Below are 25049 nucleotides of genomic sequence, written 5' to 3'. Positions count from 1 at the left end.
GCGGCAGCCATTTCTGGTGGTGTGGTGGCCTACAAAGATCACCTGGGTCTTCAGAGTTGCAATTCTAGTTCGCTCCATCAATTGGCACCTCTCTAGAGATTTTATGAGCAAATCAAGGGATCTCCCTGATAACACAGTCCAATCAGAGCTGAGGGGAGTGATCTTGACTTTTGATGAGGCTGGAAAGCCTCCATCTCTTCCCAACAACTCTGTAATGACATACATCACTAGACTACCACAGGTGGATCTAATGCAATAATGTTAAAACTCATGAGATTAGCAGGCATTGACTCTCGGATGTGGCCTAGCTTCCCTTCTCTGTGAAAGCAAGTACAGGGGACCAGTCTTGACATGATCATGTCCTTCCCTCATCCTCTTACTCATTCATTTCATCCTCTCTGGGCTTTTTACTGCTAAAGAACTGAGAAAGACAATAATTTTGCTTAATTGGAGAAAGACTCACTGCTCAGCAAAACGATTGTCAAATTTTAAACATATAAACCCTAATTATCTAAGGGCAAAATGTTTCCAGAATTTAAAGGCCTCATTTAGCTAGGACAGGGTGGAGAAAATGGGCCTATTTACAAAATGTATTTCTCCAGTCACATCTATGTTGTAATTTATATTCTTACAGTAAAATTGTTCAGTTAGTGTATTTATCGTTTCCTATGCCTCTTCCATTTCAGTCAGGTTTATTTCATCTTCCATTTTCAAAGCAAATTTGATTTGGATTGCTACAGTACTGCAAAGCTAAGCTAACTGAAGGCTCAAGACTACCAGAGTTTGTGATCTGGAGTCCTACAATTTCATTAACGTCTGTTCAACTGTAACCTATGTAAAAATCATCAAGCAGGAAACTGACCTTTCCAGGTAAGAGAAAAATATCTAATCAAGGACACAATTCCCATTATAATCTTGAAAATGGATGAGATGAGTCTGATTTAAGAAACCCCTGTAGGAAGTCTTCATATGCCCAGTGTTATAGTTCTGAAAATAGCTTAGGTCTCTCAGGCCTGTTACACTTGAGAAGTTACTCTTTATAATGGCAAGAGGCTCCCTGCTTACTGTATCTCAATTGTTCCTTACCAAAGGCACTGCCAAAAAAATATAAATTCTGACTTCTAGACCTCCAAATTCTACATGGGGTATCGGATTCAGCCTGGTTTCTTTACTTTTCTGTGAACTATCACCATTATTGAAGATGCTGCTGGCCTCATTTATGCCATTCAATGGGGATTGCATGAGTATAGCCAAATGGGAAGTAGACAATTCTATTGACAACACAGAAGAAATAGAATCCTGCTCTCAGATGTATTAACACTGCAGGATTCAATGGGAGGCGGGACTGAAAAATTGAGCCACTAAAATAAGCAGCTGTGACACTCTAACTACTCCCAAGGAGAAGATATGATGAGCAAATTACCATTTTTACAGAATTACTTTTCAAAAATAGGACTACTTTTAGGTCCCTTCTTTAAATAAAACTATCTAAAAAGTTGTCCGTCCATCCCCTTGAGATTAGGGTATTTAGTACAGGCAGCAGCACAAACAAGCATGAATAAAGAAAGGAAACATTGTGCATAATAAGGAGACCACAGGGTATGTATAATGAGGTCTAATCAGAATTCACATTTCTGAATGTCATTCATCACAAGAGTGCAGAAAGTGCTAGCTGGCAAGCTATATTTAGCTTTTTTTTTTTTTAATAAGTAGGCCTGATTTTAAGTGTGGAACACTTAGCATAGATCTTGACTGATCAATTATAAGAAAAGGAGAAATCTCTCACGCAAGGAGAAAAAAATGCAATCAGCAGTGGGAACAAACATTTTATTAAGTACAGTAAACTTTCATATCCAGCAGCCCCAAGACGGGGAGGTTGCTGGATATTCAAATATTCTGGGTAATAGAGAGGTATCCTAGCAATGCATAACACCAAAGAAAAACAAAATTAGATATTAAGAAACAAACAGAAATGTGTGCAGAGTACTTTCTTTACCACCAACAGTAGTATTGTACACTGTAAACTTATACTGTATTTGCTGTATTTATTTGTATTTACTTTCACTATACTGTACTTGTGGGAAATGTAAAATTTATTCATGGTGAAAATACCAATTATTTGAGAGTTCTGGAGGATAGAATGCTGGATAGAAAAGAGTTTACTGTATAAGTAGAAGAACAGTGTAGGTCATCCCTAGAACTTTAAATCCAGTGATAGTTCTATTCTAATACTTACATATAGAAATCTTTGGATTGGGCCACACACTCATTGTACTCTTCTTGTATAAATTTCTTTTTTATTTACACCATACTTTTTGCACTGCAGGTTAGAGCAAGACACATTCTAAACAATTACACCAGAACTGTTTTCCTAATTTTTTTTTCAAAAAATCAATTATTAGGAATTCAATCATTTGAAGATCTAGCTTGACTTCCTTCTAGGAAAGGTACAGATGAATGGGAGATGTCTGGGCCCCAGAAAAGAGAGAGAGAACTGTACACACACAAATATTTTGCAGTAGGATCAGCACAACTATTTAAAGTAGTTACAAGCATGAGTTTCAAGTAGAATATAACTTTTATTGTGGCACTAAAGACCCCCGTTGGGATTTGGGGTGCGGACACGTGAAAAGGCCCCAGAGAGTGTTCGGTCTAAACTGAAGTAAACTGAGGCTGCTTCTACCCTCAGCCCCTCCTATCACCGGGGGCATGGTAATGAAGCAGCTCGAAGCAGGCAAATGAGGGGCTGATGTGCATATTCAGCACCTCATTTGCATACTGTCAGCCACCCACATTTTGAAGCCCAGACTTTGAAATGCAGACTGGCAGTGTAGATGCAGGCAGCTTCAAAAAAAGTGCCCAGCTTTGACATTCCCTTACTCCTAATTAGTTTTGTGGGAGCAAGGGAATGTCAAAGTGGGGTGCTTATTTCAAAGCTGCCCCCATCTACACTGCCAGTCTGCAGTTCAAAATTTACAATGTACAATGCTATTGGTTTTGGTATAAATCAAGTACTGTGCATATAGGTTTGTTTCCTCATATCTAATCTTGTTTTTTTTTTTAGTGTTATGCACTGCTAAGTATAGTACCTCTCTATGATCCAGAATATTTGAATATCCGACAAGCTCCCGGGGGTGGGAATGCCCGATATGAAAGAGTTTACTCTAGTTACCCTGTTATTGAATGTTTAAACTAAATACAGGGACTTATGTATGGATGTTAAGGGCCTAGTACTGTTCCTTCTGCGGGAGCCTTGCCCCTGCTCTCTAATCGGTGTAAAATGAGACTCCAGGCCCCTTAACGTGGGCTGGGGGATCCTTCACCGTGCTGATCCCCCTGGTCTGACGGCAGCTGGTGGCTCCCCCCTTGCATCGTGGAAATCACAAGCTGTACGCGTTAGCCGGGCATCGTTGCCTTCATCACAGGCCTAGCTCCAGTACGGAACGTGTGTCCAAAAGCCGAACTTGAGAAATGGCGCCACCTGCCGGACAGTTTTTAAAACCTGTTTTCCCTTCTAACAAAGGCTGTTTTCACTACGGTCGTCTTCAGCGGGTTTTCCGCCTCTATCCCATTGAATCGAAATAAACCGCTGCACCCTTCGGAACCTTGTAAATCACTTTGTTCCAACTCGTATTGTGATGGCGATTGTTTGAAATGACACACTCACGCTCCTGACTAATCTGCTCTCGGGACCCCCACATTGTCTTTGCGCTCCAGCTAAAGCTGGTTTTGCCAAAGCCTCCCACAGGGAGAAGGTCCGGACTACGTGCTGGGGCACAGCCGCTGCCAGCACATAATCACTCCCCTTGCTGAGGAGGGAGGGTGTCTTAGAGGAATGTAATAAGGGCTGCTGTTGTGGTTTGCGGGCAGCGGCAGCTGCGGGGTGCTTCCTTTTAGGGGAAGGGGCTGAAGCGACCCTCAGGGCACACCAGCGCCTTAAAATTAGGCCGAGGTTCCCACATCTGTTCCCCTTGACAAGGAGCCGATTTCCTTTTCTCCGCCAAGAAACAGGCGCCGGGCTCTGGTTTCGCGGGAGCTCAGTCCAAGGAGATGCGTCCGGAGCTGGAGGATTCGGACTAGAGAGAGACTAAGCGGGTGCGGGGGGCGGGGATGTTTTGCTGCTTTTGTGTTGACTCCAAGGCTCGGTGCGCCTTCCTAAGGCTCTTGGTGAGAGACCGCTCAGCGCGTGGCCCTCTCCCACCGCCGGCTTCCCCCTTCCTCCCGCTGTGATTCGGGGGTCGTGGTGGATCCCCGCCTCCGCTACCCCGAGTCCGTTGCCTCACAAAGCAGAAGCAAACCACCCGAGCGGGCGCTTTGCAGGCAGGTACAACCCCCCACTCCACCCCTCCCCTCTCCCGGGGCGACGAGAGCCGTGAGGCGCGGTCGCCGCCTGCCCTTCCCAGAGCCAATGTGCAGGAGGCGCCCAACTGCCTTGCCAAGGCAGCGCGCTGTCCGAGGTGCTGAAACCAGCGCTCGGCAGCAGCCAGCCCAGCGAGCGTGGCGGGCCGGACGCACCGGTCTTACCGGAGCTCAGGCAGGTATAAGCGGCGGGGAGCACAGTGCCTGCTAAACGGGGATTTAAAAATGCCAGCTCTGGTCCGCTCGCCTTGCAGTGCCACCCAGCGCTCCTCCCGCCCAGCCTGAAGGACGTGCATGCCATTGCACGGTGCATTGAAAGACCTGTTTTCAGCTTGCCCCTGAAAGCACACTCGCTTGGCTCGGTCCCTGGAGTTTTCCTGGAGACGAGCTGGACAGCGATTCTAGCTGACTCTGCCTGACGCAGCTGGAGCAGTTTTCTGACCCAGAAGAGCAAACGCGCCTATTTCTATACGGTGTGTTAATTCCCTACAAGCAAACGTACTTATTTCCAAGGAAGTAGACAATTGGCCATAATCACGTTATTCTGTCTCATTCTCTGCCACGAGTAAGCGCTCCTCCTCCTTAGCTGAAGCAGCCTTTCCACGCTCCCCAGAATAGACAGGGAACATCCATCTCAGCTGCAGCCACTAGAGCCTAGAAAACTGTCCTGAAAAGATGTCTGTGTGTTCCGAGTACTGAGTCGTGTCTCCATTCGCTAGGCAGCGCGTCTGCACTGCCGGGCGAGCAGTCGGGGCTCTCGTTTAGGGCTCTCGTGCGGTAGGTTTGCTCTCCAAATCCCCAATTTTAAGACTTTTTTTCCTATCTTCCAACCACCCAGTCCTTCACAAAGGGCACACGTCTGAACCTTCCCTGCCGCTAACGTTTGCATTGACCCCCCCAGCCCCGTAAGACGTTTTCTTTTCAATCATGGCACCTTCCGCCAAATCACGCTTCTGTCGGCTTTCAGTACAGTCCTATCGACTCATAAGTCTAGCTCCTTTAACCCGTTGAAACCTAACACTGCGACCCCCATGGGAAACCGCTCGCAAACCATCTCTCCGGAAATGCCATTATATCCGCGGCTTTAAACGCTAAAAACAAAAGGGTTTTCCGGGCGGATCTATTTTTAGCAAAGGGAGGGCGGGGGTAAGTCCTAAAGCTAATGAAAACACTTCAACTAAGTCATGGAGAACAGGTGTTCCTTGTGGGCATGGTCAGGACCAAAGGGTTGATCCGCCTGGATCTTTGAGGCCCCCTGGTGGAGACTCACAGAACATCTCTCTCCTGGGTCGGAGGGTTTGTAAAGCAAAAATAAATGAATGGGGTGTAAAATGCTGGTCGTAGCCCAGAGACAGGGGTATTTTTGCTTAGCCCTGCTTAACAAAGGCGCCCCTTGCAGGCGTTCCCGGGACAGCAGGTTTCAGACGGCAGCGCGGTGTGCTGCGCCAGAACAATAGAGGCGAAAGTTGAGGCGAACCCGCTTGCTTTCAGCCGGGGGTTGGAAGCCCGCTGTTCCGTGGCGGTCACGGCCGCCTCTCGGCTCTGTGACGAACGTGTCGGGCGGGTTTGAAATGGGGCGCTCGGGGTTAACTCAATGGGTGACTTGAAAGACCTACATCCCTGGGCGGAGGGGTCCTCCCTGCTTGCCCCCCCTCGGAAAACGGGGCGTGTTGAGCACGCATTGGATTCCTCAGCGCTTCGCTCTTGGGCGGGCATCTGCGTGATCCGGATTCACACCCGAGGCGAGCAAAACACCCGCAAATGAGTCACGTTCGCCTGGGAAGGCACCGCGTGCCCGCGTGATTTCCAGCCCAGCAAAGTGACCGGGTCCGGGTCCCCCCCCGCCCCCAGCCTGCCTGCTTGCCTTCCATATTGGAGCAGAGGAGGTGCTGGCAGCGGTGTGACTCACGCCTGCGTCGGAGCGGCTCCAGCGGCGACTCAAGCTTCGAGAAAAAGCGACTCCGAGTCCTCGTGGGGAAAAGGTCACCTGGAATCACGTCCAGCTGCTCTTCCGACGGCGTTTATAAGCGGCGCCTCCCTGCGAGGTTAGAATCCCCCCGGCTCTGGGCACCCGTGGAGCGGGCGTGGGTTCGCGCGCTGCGAGGTCAGTCTGGCTCCGACTCCCCCGGCCAGGGCTGGGCTCTTCCAGCCTTCAGGAGGCTCTTTCGCTAGGGGAGGCTTTTCCCCCCAGACCATTGCCGTGCGCCTGCCCCGCCCAGCGGGCAGGAACGGGGCCTGGGAGCCCGCTGCTGCGCCAGGCGGTTGGGCTAACCTGTTACTTCACTTCCAGCCGTTGGCCGGCGAGTCTCCCCGTTTGAAGGTTTCTGGGGCGCGCTCGGTTGTTTCGCGGGCGGCGTTTTTCCACCTAATTTCCCCCTTTCCCATTGCAATCCGTGGCTGGGGGTGGGGGGTGCGCGCGGGATTTGCTCCAGGCAGGCGAGAGGAATAACGAGTATTAGTGAGTATGAGAGCCGAGGGGGGGGGGTCTTAATATGCCGCCGCCTCGATTTGTCTCGCTTTCCTGCACGCCTCAAATCCGACCCAGCCGGGGTAGGGACAATGCGAAGGACGTTGTGGAGCCGGGAAGCCCAGTGGGGCGTTGGACTGCAACGTCCGCCGGCGGAGAGCTCAACAGCTGGCTTAGCCCGAAAGAGGGGGGATCGCACCCCCGCCGCTTGCTTGAGCTCTGTCGATAAAACAAGACGAGGCTTCGATAGGAACGCCGCGGCTCTGTCGCGTGTGCCTTTCGAGGCGCGTCTGGGCGCCCTCAGGAACGCGGGCACGTAGCGCACCTCCGCGGAGCCAGGCAAACCTGGTCCTTTGTTAGCGGCAGAGCTAGAGGGGGAGCGCGCAGCGCCGGCGGAATGTCGTTTGGGGTGAGGGGGATGAGCCTTTCGGGGGGATGACGGACCGCGCCGCAGCAGCGGTGGGGGCGGCAGGGCACGCGGCGGGGTGATTTGAGCGCCTGCTTTGTAACTGGGTCTCAGCGTGACGCGAGCGGTCATTGCCCTCTTCAGTGGCCATTGATAGAATCGCCACAGACTTCACGGTCTGCTAGATCCCTCATTGCGCACCGGCGCGGCGCTTCCACACCCAGCCCGGCGCTGGCCGAGCTCCTCGGCCGGGGGAGGCAGCTTTCATCGCCGCGTCGCCCCGGCCGGCCGTCTGGAACCCCGCGTCCGCGCCTTGCGCGCTCTTGGGGGGCGAGGATTTGAGCCTGGCTCAGAGCCGTCGTGACAAGGTCCCCGCTTCGTGCCGGCTCTCCCAGCCGCTGTCGCTCGGCCAGGAGTCGAATCGCTCATGGTGGGCGGCGGAATCACACCCGGGCGGGTTCAGCGAGAGGGGACTCGCCCTTCGCTTTAACAGAGCAGCTCTCTAAAGCCGCCCTTTGTTTCCTTCCAGCGAATTCCCTCCTCGCCAGCCGCCGGCGGAGCAGTGGGGGCAAATACGGGATCCAAGGACTTTGACTTTCCGAACTGATGGCCTCCTCTGCTCCATCCTCCTCCAGCGCCGCTCAGGACCCCAGCCCCGCTAGTTTCCGACCCACAAGTAGGTTCTGCTCTTTCTCCTCGTTTGAAACCGTTTGGCTGCTTGTCTCGCTTTTACAGGGCACTTCAGAGAAGCCACATTCGCAGCCGCTTGGTCGGTGTGGAAATCCCTTTTTCACCTGGGGAGGGATGACTCTAGACAGAATCCATCTTTCGGGTGCTTTAGAATCAGAGGCTGGTCCTTAGGTTTTCCACTGCCTCGGGCGGGGGGGGGTGTGCCGACAAGCCTCGCCCCCAGTAATGGTGGACTTTACAGACACAGGGTGCGAGATCTGGAGAAGGAACTAACTGCCCAGATGAATAGAAAATCGAGATGTGGAGGGGCGGAAAAGGGGCTGAATCGGTTCAGCGGGTGAAACTACCCCCGAGGTGTGAAGCGTTTTCCAGCCTTGCATTTTATACCGCTAATGCTCTGGCTTTTCCCTTCCTGCTTTCACGAAAGCCTGTAATCAACGGAAATTTGGATGCTAATTGTAGCTTTTCAGAGCCCTGCAATCCCTAATTGCTCAGGATTTGCCTTGAGTTATTGAGGTGGGAGTGGGAAGCAGAGACGGTGCAGGTGGACGCAGAATCGGTTTACAGCGCTGCCTAGACAATTCAGACAATCAGCTATCGAAAGAAAGAAAGAGGGAGGGGGGCCAGCTCGATGACATAATCAGCCGAGACAAAGCGGGGGCACGAGGAAGAAATAAAAGCTTGGCAGGCACAGCAAGGCGGGGAATAGCTTTTACCCTGAAAGGGCTGCCTGGGTTATGAGGCATGAACGTCGGAGTCATTACTGTGATTATTCTGCAACTGAAAAGAATGGGAGGGGGACACACAAAATGCAAAAAAAAAGGGGGGGGGCAGTTCATGTGTGCGAGGGCGCTGGGGGCGTGTCTTCTGCCGAAAAGTCAGACCGGAGATCGGCTTAATGGGACTGTCAGTCACAGGAGCCCGAGCCCCGGGGAGGCGGATCGCTCTCGAGGGGCCTAGCCCGGATTCGCCGAAAACGGTCGGGAACAAGTGGCCAGGGTTAAAGCGGCTCTAAACACGCAGCGGGGCTCCCACGGAAATCCCCCAGCTCGCCAAGCCCAGAGGCGAGAAGTAACCCGGGCGCAGAGCTCCCGTCTCACAGCGGGCTGACCCCCTGCCCCCATCCATCCCCGGCTGGCTCAGCATTGGCTGGGGGCTGCCCTGGGCCCGGCGTAAGCGCTCCTCTGCCCGGCTGCCTCTGGCCACGATCGCGCTGTCAGGCTCCTTCTTCCTCCGCTTGCCTCACTGAGTTGCCTTGGGCGGCCGGAAGCGTCGGAACTCCGCGTTCCGGGCTGTTGCGTTCTCCTCGCCCGCCCTCCCGGGTCCTGCCCCGCTCCTCTCCCTCCTGGCCGCCCCGCCCCGCCAGCTGAGCTCGCCCCTCCCGCCCGGGCTCGCAGCCCTGAGCCGCCGCTCGGCTCCCGCCCCGGCCCCCGCTGACTCCGGCCTGCCCGCGGCGGCCATGCCTGCCCACCCACCCCCGGTAACACCAATAGGAGCCCGGGGGCTCCGCCTAGTTCGCCGGAGGGGCCCTCCCCCCTCCCTTGCCCCAGCCAGCCTCTTCCCTGTGGCCCCGGCCTGTGGCGCTCTGCCGCCCCCTACTGGCAGGAGTCGCGGGGCGGGGCGCCTGGGGCAGCCTGGAGGCGGGAAAGCCGGTCCGGCCTGAGGCCGGGCTGGAAGCGCGCGTGCGCGGCCTCTCCCCAGGGCAGGGGAGCCCGGCTCGCCTTGGCCCTGAGCGGGCGCCGGGCACGGCTGGCTGGAAGGGGCGGCCCCGCTGGTCCTTAGCCTCAGCCGCTCTGAGCGCTCCGCCCCGCAGGGCCAGCGTCCTTCCCGCCCTCCTGGGGCCGCCCCTCCTCCCGTGGGACACCGGCGGCTCCGTCCCTCTCGCTGAAGGGAGGGGCCGCGGGCCCCAGCTCCGGCGGTGGCCGGGCTCCATTCCCGCGGCCGGGCGCCTGCCTTGTCAGCTCAGAGCTGGTGACGGCGAGACCCGGGTCTGGGCTGCGCTCGGCCGCTCCTTCTCCATCCCCAGGGCCTTCGCAGGGCGGGGTCCGGCCTGACCGCGCCTCGCCCGGCCCATGGGCGCGTGTTTTCATGCCTGTCCCGCTTCCTGCCAGGCACCAAGTAACCCGGGTCCGCGCGATCGCAGCCCCTGGGCCCAGACGCCCCGTTCTGTTCATTGCTACCCTCACGCTAGCGTGTGTGTTCGCCTCTTTTCGAGGCTGGCCTGAGCTCTTCACCCCGTGCCCTGCCGGGGTCGCAATTCACGTGGCCACCGGACCGTGCGCGGCGCGGAGAGGGGCAACTGGGAAGGGACCGCTACCGGGTGCTTACGCGTTACCCTCGCAGGGGGACGGCACGCGTGGGAGCTGAGCCCCACGGGGCACGCGACCCACAAAGGCCGGGCAAAAGAGAAACGCGGTCACCTCGGGGACTGCTCCTGTCCTCCCCTTCCCTGCACGCCTGTCCCCGGGCGCGGGCGGTCTGAAAGCACAGCCCGCGGGTGGGGCTGGAGAGAGGAGCAGAAGCAGGGCGAAGACACGAGGCGCAGTAATGGCCTTTCGACTGTCAGCCCTGCTGCAGCTTATTCATGCAAGTCCCATCATGTAGTCAAATACTATTTTTCACCCAATTAATTCCTGAACTCTTCCAGGACCCCATTTCATGCCAGTTTGTTTTAAGCTGCCATTTTGTTGGAGGCTTGCCAACAAATTATTAGCTGTTCAGGCCCCAGATGCCTGGTGTGCTGGTTCGAAGGCAGAGTCGCTTCTGCCTCGGGTGACTCGAGACACCGGTCCAAGGCAGACCGGGCGCCTGGAGTGTTCATAACAAGGGTGATCGCTGACAGTCTGTGTCCACGTCCTTGTGGGGCCCTGAGGATGAGGGTGGGGGAAGGGAAGGGAGAAGGAGATGGGTGGGCAGAGAAGGGGGTGTGTAAGGTATTGATTTGGTGGGGGGGTTACTGCCGTTTCACCGCAGAAGCCCCCGAGAAGGAAGGAAGGGTCTGGATCTCAGCCCCTAGGGCTTGGCTTCTGTGTTAAGGCGAATCTGTCTCTTGTTCTAGCTTACGACAGCTGGTGCGATGTGGCTCATGGATGTACCAGAAAAATCGGACTCAAAATATGCGGTGAGTACACAGCGGCCGCCCGTGGTTTGCGATGTGCGTTTGCAAAACTGTCACCCTTCTTCCCGCCTTAAGCCCCTCCCTGCCTGGGAGAGCCGTCTTGTCCCGGCCGCCTCACCTGGCCATCTCCAGCGCGGGGTTAGGCCACGGCAACAGACTAAGAGACGGGCCTCCCCCAGGGCGGCCTCAACCCCGCCGCCCCCAGCAGCGCCCCGCACGCGTGTAACGAGCCGATCTGCCCTCAGCCGTTTTACTTCAGTGAGCGAGACGAGCCGCTTCGTGAGTCCCCGGCGGCTGCGGGGAGCGCCGCTCTTTGGCGGACCCTTTCGCCCTCTGCTGGCAGAAGTGCGCAGAGGCCGCGGCAGGGCTGGGAGGGCGACACCGCCCTGACGGCCATGGCCCCGAGGGGCTGGAGCCTGCTGCAGGAGAAGCCAGTGCGCGCGCTCCGCGGGGCAGGGGCGTGGCTCCGAGCGCGCTGGCGCGCCGCTGGCCGGCCTCGAGGTGGAAGGCGCGTGACCGGCGCCGGGGCTGGGCAAGGGGCGGGGCGCTGAAACCAGCACGTGGCCAGCAGGTTGGGACGCAGGGCCTTGGCTTTGCTAGCGCCCAAGGACCGAGCACGTGGGTGGCCGTGGAGGTGAGGGATCGCTCAGTGGTTCGGGCGCTGGCCTGCCAAACGCGGGGCTGAGCTGCACCCTTGAGGGGCCCCGTAGGGCAAATAGATTCAAAAAGCTGTCAGGGCTGGTGATGGGTCCTGCAGGGAGCGCGGGGGATGAGACGCCACCGCCTCCAGCTCCCTTCCAGCCGTACGAGCTCGGGAGCTGAGTGGGGGGGAGGGGTGTCCAGCCCAGGTGCGCTAACGTTGCCGCGTTGCCCGGGGGCTGCTTCGCAGCTCGCTGCGATCTGCCGGCTGCTGCCCCAGCGCCGCTGGGCGGGCGGGGGTTGGGGTTACTGGCCGCTGGTAAAGGAGAGCGGGGCGGGCGTGAGGAACCGGCGGCGGGTTTTGCCACATCTCACTGTGGAAATGGTCACCTTTATCGGACTGAAAAATACGACTCCCCGCCGGGGCGGGGGAGATTAACGGGAGCCTCATTAAACCGCCGCTCGGCAGCGCGCTGCGGCGGGGAGATAGCGCTGGCAGCAGCTCGGCGCGCAGGCGGGGAAACAAATACCCAGTCGGATTACAGCCTTCAGGCCGGAGATCCGCGCCCAGATACCGAGCGGCCCTCGCCTCTCCAGTGCCTGTCCTGGGGAATACAGACGGGCTGCTCCTCGGTGTGCGATGCCAAACCATCGCTCCCGGGGCAGCGCTTCCCCCGTTATTCATGGGAATTATTTTCTCCCCTTTGTCAGTTGCCTCTCCCTCAGGGGACCAGGCTAGCGTGTGAAATCGGCGGGGAGAGCTTCCTTCAGCCATGCAAATGACTAGTGTACTTAAACCTCCTTTCCCCTAATCAGAGCTCGCTCGCTGGAGGCTGTGTTACAGGGACCTTTGGATGCGGGAAGATGTAGGCTGCAATATTCCTGAGCCCTAGGTCTCCGAAGAAGGTGCCTGGGAACCCGGTGGTGCTATTAACGGGTAGCGGCTTAGGTCTATAAATAGCTCCTGATCTGGGTTTAATGAACCGTTCCCCTGCCGGTCCCTTCGGTGTCTGGAGCGATGGGCTTTTTCATCGTCGCTTTAATTTAGCCCGGCAAGCAGAACTGATAAAGTAACGCACCGCTGGGTCTGTTCGGTGTTGCTAGACTACCGGGGTTATGAAGGGACGTCACAGAATAACACAGTGGAGGTGTTCAGTGAAATAGACTGAAAGCGAACAATCCCACCATGTTGGAGCTGAAGAGGGAAATGGGGCGGGGGTGAGGGGGAGAATCCAAACAAAACACCCTCTGGCCTCCATGCAAGCAAGGAAACACGGATGCAAAGGATACTGTTGCAGGACGGCTTACCTTTCATGGACGGTAGTAGTTTTATCACGAAAGGATACAATAAATAACGATACAGGGTAATTCATCTCATACACTGATTTATTTTACTCAGCACACGTAAGTACAGCACAGAGAACGAAAGCCCATTACTATTTAGCTCAAGCACAATAATTAAAAGTTGCCTCTGGAAACTAAATAGCATCAAACCTTAATGCGGGCATGTACAGTTTTTAATTGCGGCTATTTAGAAATGACAGTTGGCTATTGACAGTTGATTCCTCTTAAATTCAGCACAGTATTGTTTCAGCGCCTAAATATCATGGAAATAGAGTTCTGCAGCACACCCGACACAAGTCACTTCTGTCAGGCAGAACCTTTTGGTGAATTTTATTCATTTTGACCACAAACTTTTTGTAAGATTCAGTAGGTTCAACTCAAACACGTGAGCAGTGACTTGGTCTTTAGCAATGTTTTTGCATCTGATGGAGCGGGTCTTTGCCCAGGAAAGCTTATGCTCCAAAATATCTGTTAGTCTGTAAGGTGCCACGGGACTTCTTGTTGTTTTTGTAGATGGGGCATTTTAAATTTGTATCAACTACTTGTCCAAAATGTATGCGGGCTTTCTTCCCTTAAATAGGTCAGTCTGTCCTCTTAGCTAATTAAAAGCCGCAGTCTGACCGGGCTGGGGGGAAATACCTTCGGATAAGCAACTGCATCTGAAATGGTTTGATTTATTTTTTGATGGCAAAGTTCCCTAGCACTGCGCAAATGTTTCATTTGTGGATGGAGCCCATTTATAACCTTTCCTTAGGGCCCACAAAAAGAAGTGTCTGCCCCCCGCCACTGTCATCATTGCTAAAAGGACCCGTTCTGCCAGCACTTGCTTTTGCTCCCACTGCAATCAGTGGAACTATTTTCACTTGCAGACGCCTCTTCACCGGATCTGCGTTCAGTTCGCTCGTGATAATGCTTTATAAATAGCCAGCAACACAGCACGCTGCAACTTTCCAAAGCGCCTGAGTGAGTTAGACGCCCAAGTGTCCTTGAAAGCCAGTAGGACTTTTCCTCATGGCTCCTCTAGGCGTTTTTGGAACTGCCGTCCCTGGGAGGCAGTGTTTTCTGATGCGTCTAGGACAAATGATTGGTGGGTGGGGGGAGGTGGGTTATGGCGCTGTGGTTAAACCACAGAACTAGAGAGAGAAACCTGGATTCTAGCGCCCATTGGCTATGGCTACACTAGAAACATCGGTCTACGGAAATTACTGTCGCAAGAGGAGTTACGAGAAAGCTTCTGGCGGCAGATCACCTCTACTCATAAAAGTGGATCCAGCTTTTGATCTGCTCTGTCGACAAAAGGGCCTCCTGGAGCATTCACATGGCTTTTTTGTCAACAGTTTCTGTCTACAAAACATGTTTTGTGTGTAGCGGCTCCCTGAGATTTGTCAACAAAACCCTAGTTTTGTCTACAAAACTCTCTAGTGTAGACATAGCCATTCCGAAGTCCGTCTGAGCTGCAAATGTAAATAGTATCAAAGGAGGTTTCACACACCCGATCTTTTCCCCCTTTGCAAATGCTATTGTCTCCTGTCCATCCTGCTTATTATGAACTGCGAGATTCGGGAGTCTAGCTCTGTCCCTTGTGGGCCCTTCTTGAGAAGAGGAGCCTTTAAATATTCTCTCCCGGCAGAACAATTAAAATAACTCGCAGCTTAACTTCTGAGTGAAGGTGGCAGTTGCTACTCAGGGCTTTCAACTTCTCAGCTGGACGACAAGTACCATGGACAGTAATTTATTCTCCGTCTCTCCCCCATAAACCTGAATTTAAATTCATCAGGGGAATGGAGAAAAGGAAACGTTTTGCTCTACTCGCGTGTTTAGCCCCGAGCAGCCTTCAGGAAAAGCCCTGGCAGGCTTACGCTTTTTCTGCCTTCCGATGAACTAGTTCGGCGTTTATAAATCACCGGTTCCTGGAAGATGCCCAGAAAAAAAAAAAACAGGTGGGAAGAGAAAATGCTGTGCAGCTGTTGGCCAATCAGAAAGCAAAGGCTCCTGCTAGGCGCTCACAGAGATGTATTGAGATACCATTGCGATCTGGGAGCCCCGCCCCCCGGGGCGCGAGGCTCGCAGCTGGGAGTCCCGGGTGCCTCGTGAGCGTTCCAGCGCTGCCAGACTCTGCCAAGCGGGCATCAGGCCCGATTAAAGCCCTCGAGCGCGGGCCCTGCGCTCCGGGGAAGCTGTCGCGCGCTCAGCGGTGACCCTCCGATGGGTTTTGCGCCGGCGTTCATGGCGGTTGCTTGTTTTCCGCTTCGGAGCAGTTGGCTAACGACGTGGGCAAGGGCGCGGGCTCGGGCTCGGGCTCGGGCTTGAAGCCGGCGGAGGAAATAAAGCTGCCTTTGCAGCGGGGCGAGGACTCCGCTTGCAAAGGGGAAACCACCAAGCAGCTCACTCCCCTCTCTGGATCACTGCCAGAGGCAGCCGGCAGCTAACCAACCCCTTCGGCATGGGCTCAACTCCTCCAGCCGTGCTAAACCATCCGCCGCCCGGTCTGCAGCCCGAGATCTCCCCCGGGCTCCAGGGTGGGAAGTGTTTGAAACGGATGGGTAGGTGCACGCGGCGGTATCCGTGAGGCAGCGGGGCGGTTGTCCCTTTCCCAGAACTGTTTGCACGAAATATCCCCCCGCCCCAGGGCCTTGGTGATAGGAAGATATGATTTGCTTCCTTTAAGGCACGGTAAAGGGGGATCGCACCCTGTTACCCGGGATAGCGCGCGGACACTGCATAACACAGGCCTCCTTGGTACCTATTCTTCCCACGTCAATCGCTGCTACAACCTGTTTCTTCCTTAGAGGGGCGTTTACTCGCAGCGATGCAGCAGCTGGGCGGGTCGGGGTGTGTTTGATGGGCAGAAATCGTTTGTTTCCATACCCGAGCAGCTCCCCGCCCGTGCACCAGAGGGGAGACGCCTTTCAATTCTGTCTCAGCGCTCCGGGTCCCACGCGCGTGGGGTGGGGGCGGCAGGAGAAGTACAGCGTGGGGCACGTGGGGATGGTTCTCGAGTGGAAGTCCAGAGCCCAGTGGCTAGCGCGGGCCGGGGGGGCAACCCCATCCCTTTCCCTTGCGAGGTTGCGGCGATGGCGGGTTGCTGCCCGAGCAGTGAGGGTTTGCAGTCGGGGATCCACGTTTCTGGGTCGGTCTCAGGGCACGAACTCCTGCTTTGCCTTTGAATCCGAACCGAAGGCCTTGGATTTGCAACTCGTGGCTCAGTGTAACTGCTCCGTGAGTATCGCTCATTGCATCAACCAGCCGTCCAGCTATGGCTGTGTCGTCTCGGGCTCTGGCCCGCTCCTGTGCTAGGTCATAGCCAGGCACTTTTCACGGGTGACATTGGCCCCGTGGCAGCCGGAGTTAAACACGCGGGGGTCTAATGCACCGTTCTGAGCTTCACTGTCGATGCTCCACAACTGCCCGTCTCCTGAGCCCCAAAGACCCTGAGCCAGTGGCCGAGAAATCCCCGAGCTGCAGCTTTCCTGGGCAGCCAGGGACAGCAGAGCGGGGAAAGCAACACAATCAGAGCTTGGCCTGTGCCACCCGAGACGCGGGCTTTCTCCTTCCCTGGTCACATCAGCCCAGCGTGGCTGGCGCTGTTGCTTGGTTTTTTCGCCAGCCGATTGCAGCTAGTTAAACGTTCACCTCGTCAGTACCTCCAATTAGCCGTTCTCAAACCGACGCAGACCTCTGGCACCCTGGGATGCTCAGTGGCCACCGAGGCTGAGGAGCTGACGGTGCCGACAGACGTTTCCACGAGGTCCCTAATAAAAGCAAAGTTGCAGGGTGCGCAACAGAACCCCCGGGGGCTGCGTTGACACGAAAGAGACGGGTTAACTGGGTTACTTCGGCAAAGCAAAGCATTAAAGGCTAACAGAGTGATTTATGAGGCTTACTTCGGTTAGCTCATTTGGATTTATTGGAGAGAGAGATTTCATTTCTGCTTTACACAAGGAGAAAATATTGCTTTCAAGTAGGGTTTTGCGGGGAGTCCGGTCGCCCTAGTGCCTGAGAAGTGACTCTGATCATGCAGATTTCGATGCATTCTTGTGAGTTAGAAACGCGCCCCCGAGAACAGCAGACACTCCGGGGAAATGATCGCCAGGGGAGAACACTTGCAAACGAGCATCTCCTCACTTTTTGCTGATATCCCCCAACTCTTCAGCGCACAAAGCCCTGCGGGGGTCAGCCAGTCCTCCGCGAGACGGCAACGCAGGGGGGGCAAACTCAAAAGCCACTCTTTTTTTAATCACACATCGCTGCCCCTTTCCATCTGCCGGGTCCATAAACTTCGCACGCAGGCTGCAACGGCATTGACTCCTGGCCGCTCAGCCCGCGGCTGATTACTGTCCGATCGGCTTAATAAGAATTTACCACTGCACTCACTGATGAAATTTGGTTTTTTGCATGGCTGGGTTTCTGTCCTCGATGTCATTTGGAGCTCACCCTCCTCCGGGCAAACAACCCCTTAAATACTCTCACTCCCGACCTCCTTAGGCAGACACAGAACAACCCCCGCGTGTACTGTTCTCTAGCCAGCTGCTTCACGCGATCGCCAACATGCTGGGCAGTGCGAGTACTCTGACCTGTGGGTCTTATAACAACCACATAGGGTTCTTGCAAAGGAACAACAGCCTGGAAGACAAGAGCCGGATCGTGAGCTCTCTCAAGGAGAGGCAGTCGTCCAAGAACCTGCTGGCCTGCGAGAACAGCGAGAGAGAAGCCAGGTTCAGGCGGGCCGAGACGGACTTCTCCAACTTATTTGCTCGCGGTGAGTTGCAATGCACCGGCGCCGCCCCCGGCCTTGCATGGGGTTGCGCATTTTGCCTTTTAAGCGCATCTCACCTCCCCGCGCCACGACTGCTGAGGACGTTGCTGTCGGGGTCCGGCTGTAGATGCTGCAGCTAATAGCAACATCCGCGCGCCTGGCTGGATTTCAAGGCGCTCAGCCAGCTGGAGGAACTCGGCTCGGCTCCAGCCGCCTTACGCCCAGAGCCCTGACCCCCAGCAAGAGTCACTTCCGCGCAGTTTTCCTCGCGCAGCGCCCCCTGGGGAGGGGAGGGGGCGGGTCGCTCTGCCCGCGGCTGGGACCTGCTGCTCCGCTCTGGGAGCGCCCCTTCACCCCAAGAACACCGGCCCTGAGGGGCCAGCGACTCAGACCAGCAGAGCCACCGGGGCGGGGGGGGGGGGCACCGCAGTTAATACCCCCGGCGGGAGGGAGGGAAGCCAGCAGCACCTTCCGCCCCAGGTGTCCAAGCGGGCACCCTCGAGGCTGGCTGCTAAGCGGGGTTTGCCCCCGGAACACGCGGGGGCGCCAGAGGTCCCGATTCCGGCGGCACGCGCTTTCCAGCAGGGGGAGGCGGGCGCGGCGCTGCGGGGGCAGGACCCCGGGGAAGGACGCCCCGGGGCTGGGGGGAGGGCCCACCTCGTGCCCCCCGTTTGCCCTGGGGGCGCGCTGAGCCCTGCTGCGCCGCCCACCGCAGACCTGCTGCCCGCCAAGAACGGGGAGGAGCAGACGGTGCAGTTCCTGCTGGAGGTGGTGGACATCCTGCTCAGCTACGTGCGCAAGACGTTCGACCGGTCCACCAAGGTGCTGGACTTCCACCACCCGCACCAGCTGCTGGAGGGGATGGAGGGCTTCAACCTGGAGCTCTCGGACCACCCCGAATCCCTCGAGCAGATCCTGGTGGACTGCAGGGACACGCTGAAGTACGGAGTGCGGACAGGTACCGGCCCCCGCGCCCGCGCTCGGGAGGGGAGGGGCCGCTTTCTGCTGCCCGGCCTCAGGCTCGGGCTCAGCTTCGGTTGGGAGTCGTCAGAGCAGGATCGGGCCCAAACGATGAAATGCCCCTTCCCCCCAACCTGCTTTTACCTGGCTCCCCGGCGGGGGCCCAGCCCCAGCCTCCCCAGGGCCAGGCAGCGGCTGCACCGGTCACCCATGGCCAAGTCCCCGGTGTTCCGGGAGCCCAGCCACACTGCATGAAATAGCAGCCGCCCGCATCTCAGAGGAGCCACAACCTTAGGTGCAGGAGGTGCGATTCCCCGATGTCCAGCAGAGGCTTGGGCTGCTCTACACCAGCAAGTTCTTCTGGAAAATCTGGCCCTTTTTCGAAAGAACACAGGGGCTACGTCTACACTAGTCCCTTCCCCTCGGAAGGGGCATGGTAAGGAGCGAGTTGGGAAGGTGCTTGTGAATATGCAGCACGTCATTAGCATAATAGCCGCCACCTGGGATTGGAAAGCACCGATTTCAGAATGCACACCCCCAGTGTAGATGGGGGGCCTTCAGAAAGGACCCCCGGACTTCAAAAGCCCCTTCTTCTTAAAACCAAATAGGAAGAAGGGGTCTTCGAAGTCCAGGGGGTCCTTTCCAAAGGCCCCTGGCTACATGGGTGGCACATGATTTGAAACCGCCACTTTGGAATCAGGTGGGGCTGCCATTATGCTAATGAGGTGCTGCATATTCAAGTCAGCACCTCATTAGCATCTTCTTATTAACATGCCCCTTTCAAAAGGGAGGGGCCAGTGCAGACGTGGCCTTCCACTCCTGGATCAGGGAAGAGCATCTTCTTTGGAAAGCTTCTTTTGAAAGAGGATGCCTGTAGACGCTCATCAGGCCCTTTGTTCAGAAGAGCAGTCCTCAACTACCTCTACACTTGCATTCCTCTTTCAAAAGAGGAATGCAAATGAGGGAAATTGACAATGCAAATGAGGCTGATTTACATAGCATGTGTTTCATTTGCATAATCTCTTTTCAGAAGAGGTGCTTTTGAAAGAAAAGCAGTGAAGACTGGGCTCTTTTGGGGAAAAAAAAAAAAAGAAAACCCATTTGCGAAAGAACCTTTCTTCCTGAAACAAAATAGGCACTTGTGCCCAAGATCTGAGACACAGAAACGTGATCAAAGTGTAGTCAGAGTAGCAGCAGGTTAAGGACTTTAAAAGCAGAAACTTAAGACTTGGTGACTGTTGCAGCAACAGCCATTAAAGGCAGTGTGAAAAACTCCAATTAACGTGATTGGAGTTTGGATCTGGCCCCGCCTTGTAAAGGCTTTCTCAGACAGAACTCCATGGGATTTACTCTGCTATTTTAAAAAATAATCCATCGTGAGGCAGGGAAAAGACATGCTGAAAGCATCAGCAGAAGATAACTCCGCTGGTTAATTAAGAGTTTCTCAAACTGTGTGGCAAAACAGCAAGAGAAGAATAGTAGTTTTGCAAAATAAAAAGTGAATCCGTTTTAAAATAACTGCCCTCTAACTACTCTCTCAGCCTCTATTTAGCAGAATGGTAAGTGGAAACACACTTTTACATTCATATCATCTGGCAAGTGTGAAACTGGTTTAAGTACACTAGAAAAGACAGGGCTTTTGAATATTCATCAGTAAAATCCTGGGAGGTATGTCTTGTAGCTATTATATACAGCAAAGTGAGAGAAATAACTAACTCTGGGCATGAATCTAATCCCCTACAGGTGGTTTTGCAGGAAAGGTGTACAATACATGAGCCATAATTATTAAGGATGCTGAGCAAGGTGCATAGTGTTTGGGGAGTGCTTTTAACTAGTGAACAATCCTCATTCTTTCCCCACCCTCCATCTTAAAGGTGTTTAGGCAGTGAATCACACATATGTGAAATCCTTGTGCTCTGAAGTAGGATTTGGGAGAAGCATTCATTTCTCTGGCCCAACACAAACTCTTTGTGTGATCTTAGACAAATCATTTTGTCTCTCTGGCCCTGTCTACACTTACAAAAAATTTCAAAATGGCCATGCTTATGGCCAAATTGAAGAATACTAATGAGGCTCTGGAATGAATATTCAGCACCTCAATAGCATGCTGCCGGCTGCAGCACTTCAGCTGATAGGAATAAGGGGATTTTCACATTTGCAGGCTCCTTTTGAAAAGGACCCCCACGTAGACAAGCTGCACGTGAGCGAAACGCAGCACTTTGGAAGTGCCGCAGCCAGTGGCATGCTAATGAAGTGCTGAATATTCATTTCAGCACCTCATTAGTATTCTTCGATTTGGCTATTAGCATGGCCATGTCAAAGTTTTTCAAAAGTGTAGACATAGCATCCCTAATATGGGGATGGTGTGAAAATCAGAACATTAAAAGTTATAGAGCCTGATCCTGGCAATTCTGCCAGTTGATTTCAGTGGTAAAGGATGTGGTCATTTATTACAACTGATTCTAAAGTTCCTATTTGCTTTTTCTTATAAATGGAGTTTGTTGTATTTATTTATGAATGCGTTAATCAGGTTTGAGGATGAAAATGGATATAAGTTTATAGTCAATACCACTGTCAGGTTTTGCAGAATGTTGGGGATGCAAACACTAGAGGATTATTCATTAGTTTGAAATATTGTTTCCATCAGAATGTTTAAAAAGTCTATGGAAATATTTCTATTGCTTGGCTTTAAAACTGATTTTTGGTGGAGAAGCTTCGGTTCATTTATGGTTTTTAATCCCCAAGCTAAATATTGGGCCAAATTTGAGACGCTAGTGTCCTTTTTGACGTCTGACATTGGACTATACCATTATTCCACAATGTACAGTTCTCGGTTACATTGTTAAGTGTGTGGTAGAGCTTTGCATTACATATCTGTTCCAGGTACTCCTTGGGATCAGGGAGGGTCATCAGCTGTCCCTGCTACAGGAGTGACTAGGCTTATTCTAGTGTCTGGACTTTGCAAAGAGACTCTTGCTAAAATACAGTGGTCTGCCTGACATTCAAGTAATTAAATAACAATAATGTTAGAGAAATGCCTTTATTTTCCTTCAGCTGACTGTTGTCTTTCAGAACTTTTCAGGGGCTGTGCCCCAGTCCTGTCTGTCCCATGGCAGTTTGTGGGAATTTTGCCAAACTGTGCAAGCAGAATCAGGTCCAGCAAAACTTTTCTTTATTGCTGAGACTTATACAGGTGAAGGAAGAGCAGAGTTCTTGGCTAGTCAGCTCTGCCTACTGTTCACCACCTTTCCGATTGCTAATACATGCACAGGTGTGACTACCTGCACTTTCCTGGTTACTCTTTGCAGCCGGTCCAGAGTCACATACAGTAAAATAATATAATTTACAAGCTAATCCAAACTATTAAATATTTATTCATGAAGTTAAAACCTTCATATATAAAAGGACAGGTAAAAAGGGAGGCATGGATATAGCGGTAGTGGCTAGTAATAATTTATGGGGAGGGACAGCTAAATGGTTTGAGTACTGCCTTTGTAAGCCCAGGGTTGTGAGATCAGTCCTTGAGGAGGTTATGTAGGGTCTGAGGTAAATGGATTTAAAAAAAGGTGTGAGGGATGGTGCTTGGTGCTGCTAAGAAGGTAGGAGACTGAACTCCATGACTTCTCAAGGTCCCTTCCTGTTATTTGATAGATATATATGTGTGTGTGTGTGTGTGTGTATAGATATATATATACACACACATATATGTGAAAGAGAAAACAATTAAAATATGGAGAAATGTGTATATTCTAAATATAATATGATAGTTGGACTGGAACTCTGGGATCACTATCGCTGCGTCTACACGTGCCGGCTACTTCGAAGTAGCTGCGCCAACTTCGAAATAGCACCCACCACGTCTACACGTGGTGAGCGCTATTTCGAAGTTGAAATCGACATAAGGCGGCGAGACATCGAAGTCGCTATCCTCATGAGGAGATGGGAATAGCGCCTTACTTCGAAATTGAATGTCGAAGTAGGGCACGTGTAGCCGATCCGCGTCCCACAACATCAAAATAGCAGGGTCCGCCATGGCGGCCATCAGCTGAGGGGTTGAGAGACGCTCTCTCCAGCCCCTGCGGGGCTCTATGGTCACCGTGCAGCAGCTCTTAGCCCAGGGCTTCTGGCTGCTGCTGCTGCTGGGGATCCATGCTGCATGCACAGGGTCTGCAACCAGTTGTTGGCTCTGTGGATCTTGTGCTGTTTAGTGCAAGTGTGGCTGGGAGCGGCCCTTTAAGGGAGCGGCTTGCTGTTGAGTCCGCCCTGTGACCCTGTCTGCAGCTGTTCCTGGCACCCTTATTTCGATGTGGGCCGCTTCGGTGTGTAGACGCTCCCCTGCAGCGCCTACTTCGATGTAGTGCTGCTCAACTTCAACGTTGAACGTCGATGGCACCAGCCCTGGAGGACGTGTAGACGTTATTCATCGAAATAGCTTATTTCAATGTCGCTACATCAAAATAAGCTATTTCGATGTAGCATTCACGTGTAGACGTAGCTTATATGTCCTTGAACATAGCCATTGTGTCATTAGTGGCATACAACATGAGCCTACATAAATGTTACAAACAACCCTTATAGCCTTACTCCTTTGGACCACGCTTCTATGCTTCATCCACTTTCCAAATGAAGCTAAATTTTGCGGGCAAATAGAACAATTTAAACATTCAACAGGATATTCCAAATAGAAAATTCCATCTTTCAACAAACCACTATTCGTAAAATTAACCCTATTATTTAAAACAGTAGATAAAATAGTTGTAAAATGTCCACTTTCACTAAAATATGATACACATTATCCCCTGCACTTCACTGTCACTCCCACTGTAAAAGTAGTTGGGGGTGTCTAATAAAGTAAACCACAGATATGAACCTTTTCAATTTGGGCCACACACCTTGTCTTAAAACCAGGCTGTGGTTGATTGCTGAAATAAAAGTGAAGCCACAAAGATAAAAAGGAAAGGTCTGTGTTGTCTTGGTTTTAATCATCTTTCCAGGTCATCCTCGGTTTTTCAACCAGCTCTCCACTGGACTGGATATTATTGGCTTGGCTGGTGAATGGCTGACATCAACTGCAAACACTAACATGTAAGTAGTCTAGTCTCCTATTTTTTTTTCTTTTCTGTGTTAGTTATCATACAGGTTGCCAGGACTGATTTTGGCAACTCAGTAATAATAAAGAAGTCCCATGTAACATATTATGTGGCCTACACATTTTTATGTTGTATAATGCAGCAGTAAATTGGTGGAAACAATTATACCTTTGAACAGAATTTTTAAGAGGACACCTTGCATTGTTATCACACACAAACTTAAATATGCCAAAACTAAACCTAAGTAAAGTACAGTTAGGCTGATAATACAGTACCAGCTGATGGAATTTCTTTTGGAGAAATTCTTGTTTATCTACCTTAATGTGTTACAACCAGAATTCTTAAAAATTAGGTTGTCTTTTGGATCAATGAATTAAACTTCTTTCTTTCCTTCCTGGGTAATTTGGGTCCATTCTTGTTAAGCTCTTACTTTCAGATGAATAATTTTACAATTATCCTGTTTCAAAAATGGGAGCATAAAACACTGGTGCACCTGATTCTGCTCTTGCTTCCACTGACTCCTGTGAGAACAGGATTGGCCCTTTAGCTTTTGCTTTATTCAACTGTCATCACCTAAGTGGCTTTTCAGAGGCTGCAGAAAAGCTGTCAGAAAGATTAAGAACCATAACATTGAAAATTAACTTAATAATATGAAGGAATTATCCTGACTGAAACTGGTTAAAATACAGTGTATGGAGAGACCACCATTTGGATCTAGATTGCATTTCATAAATTGCATTTCAATATTCAGTACTTGTAATGAAAGTGAAAATTAATTTCAAGGTGTTTTCTTGTTTTACTGCAACAAAGAGTGTCATTCACAGGGAGGAAAAAGCCTTTGGGGCAATGTTAAAGTATATATTGATTTGTATATGCTCCAAAAAGTTTGACATTCTGGGACTCAAGATACTAATCATGTTAACAAATACCAGTTTCTAATTCGGGACTTTAATGGATGTGTGTATATATTGGGCTGTGGCAGTGTTTGTTTCACCTGAGGCCGCCGCTAGCATGAAAATGTAGCTTGGTTGTTGCTAATGTATAGGGCACAATGAAATTTATCTGCAAATTGAAAAATAGAGATTATTTTCATCTGCGGCATCCATGGATAATGGGTCACTGGGTATAGCTGATTATTAGCTGCTGTACGTACTTTGCCTGAGGTGCCCATCTTTTGACTCCAGAAACAAAGGAAATCTCGTAAGAGGCTTAATTAACCA

General features: G+C 52.5%; 1 protein-coding gene across 1 annotated transcript in view; it reads left to right on the top strand.

The window, feature by feature from the left end:
- Positions 1–7813: 7813 nt before the first annotated feature.
- The window catches only part of GAD1 (glutamate decarboxylase 1), a 39437-nt gene continuing 22201 nt past the window's right edge, over positions 7814–25049 (top strand). The window contains exons 1-5 of the mRNA XM_075001893.1: positions 7814–7908; positions 10981–11043; positions 17624–17782; positions 18495–18737; positions 23734–23824. Of these exons, the coding sequence (XP_074857994.1) occupies positions 7839–7908; positions 10981–11043; positions 17624–17782; positions 18495–18737; positions 23734–23824 (626 nt within the window). The 5' untranslated portion in view covers positions 7814–7838. The remainder of the gene's footprint in view (positions 7909–10980; positions 11044–17623; positions 17783–18494; positions 18738–23733; positions 23825–25049) is intronic.

This window comes from Carettochelys insculpta, chromosome 8, assembly GCF_033958435.1.
Source record: "Carettochelys insculpta isolate YL-2023 chromosome 8, ASM3395843v1, whole genome shotgun sequence".
In the NCBI taxonomy this organism is placed as follows: Eukaryota; Metazoa; Chordata; order Testudines; family Carettochelyidae; genus Carettochelys; species Carettochelys insculpta.
The sequence above is the reverse complement of the archived record's forward strand: the minus strand, read 5'-3'. Positions and strand labels throughout refer to the sequence as shown.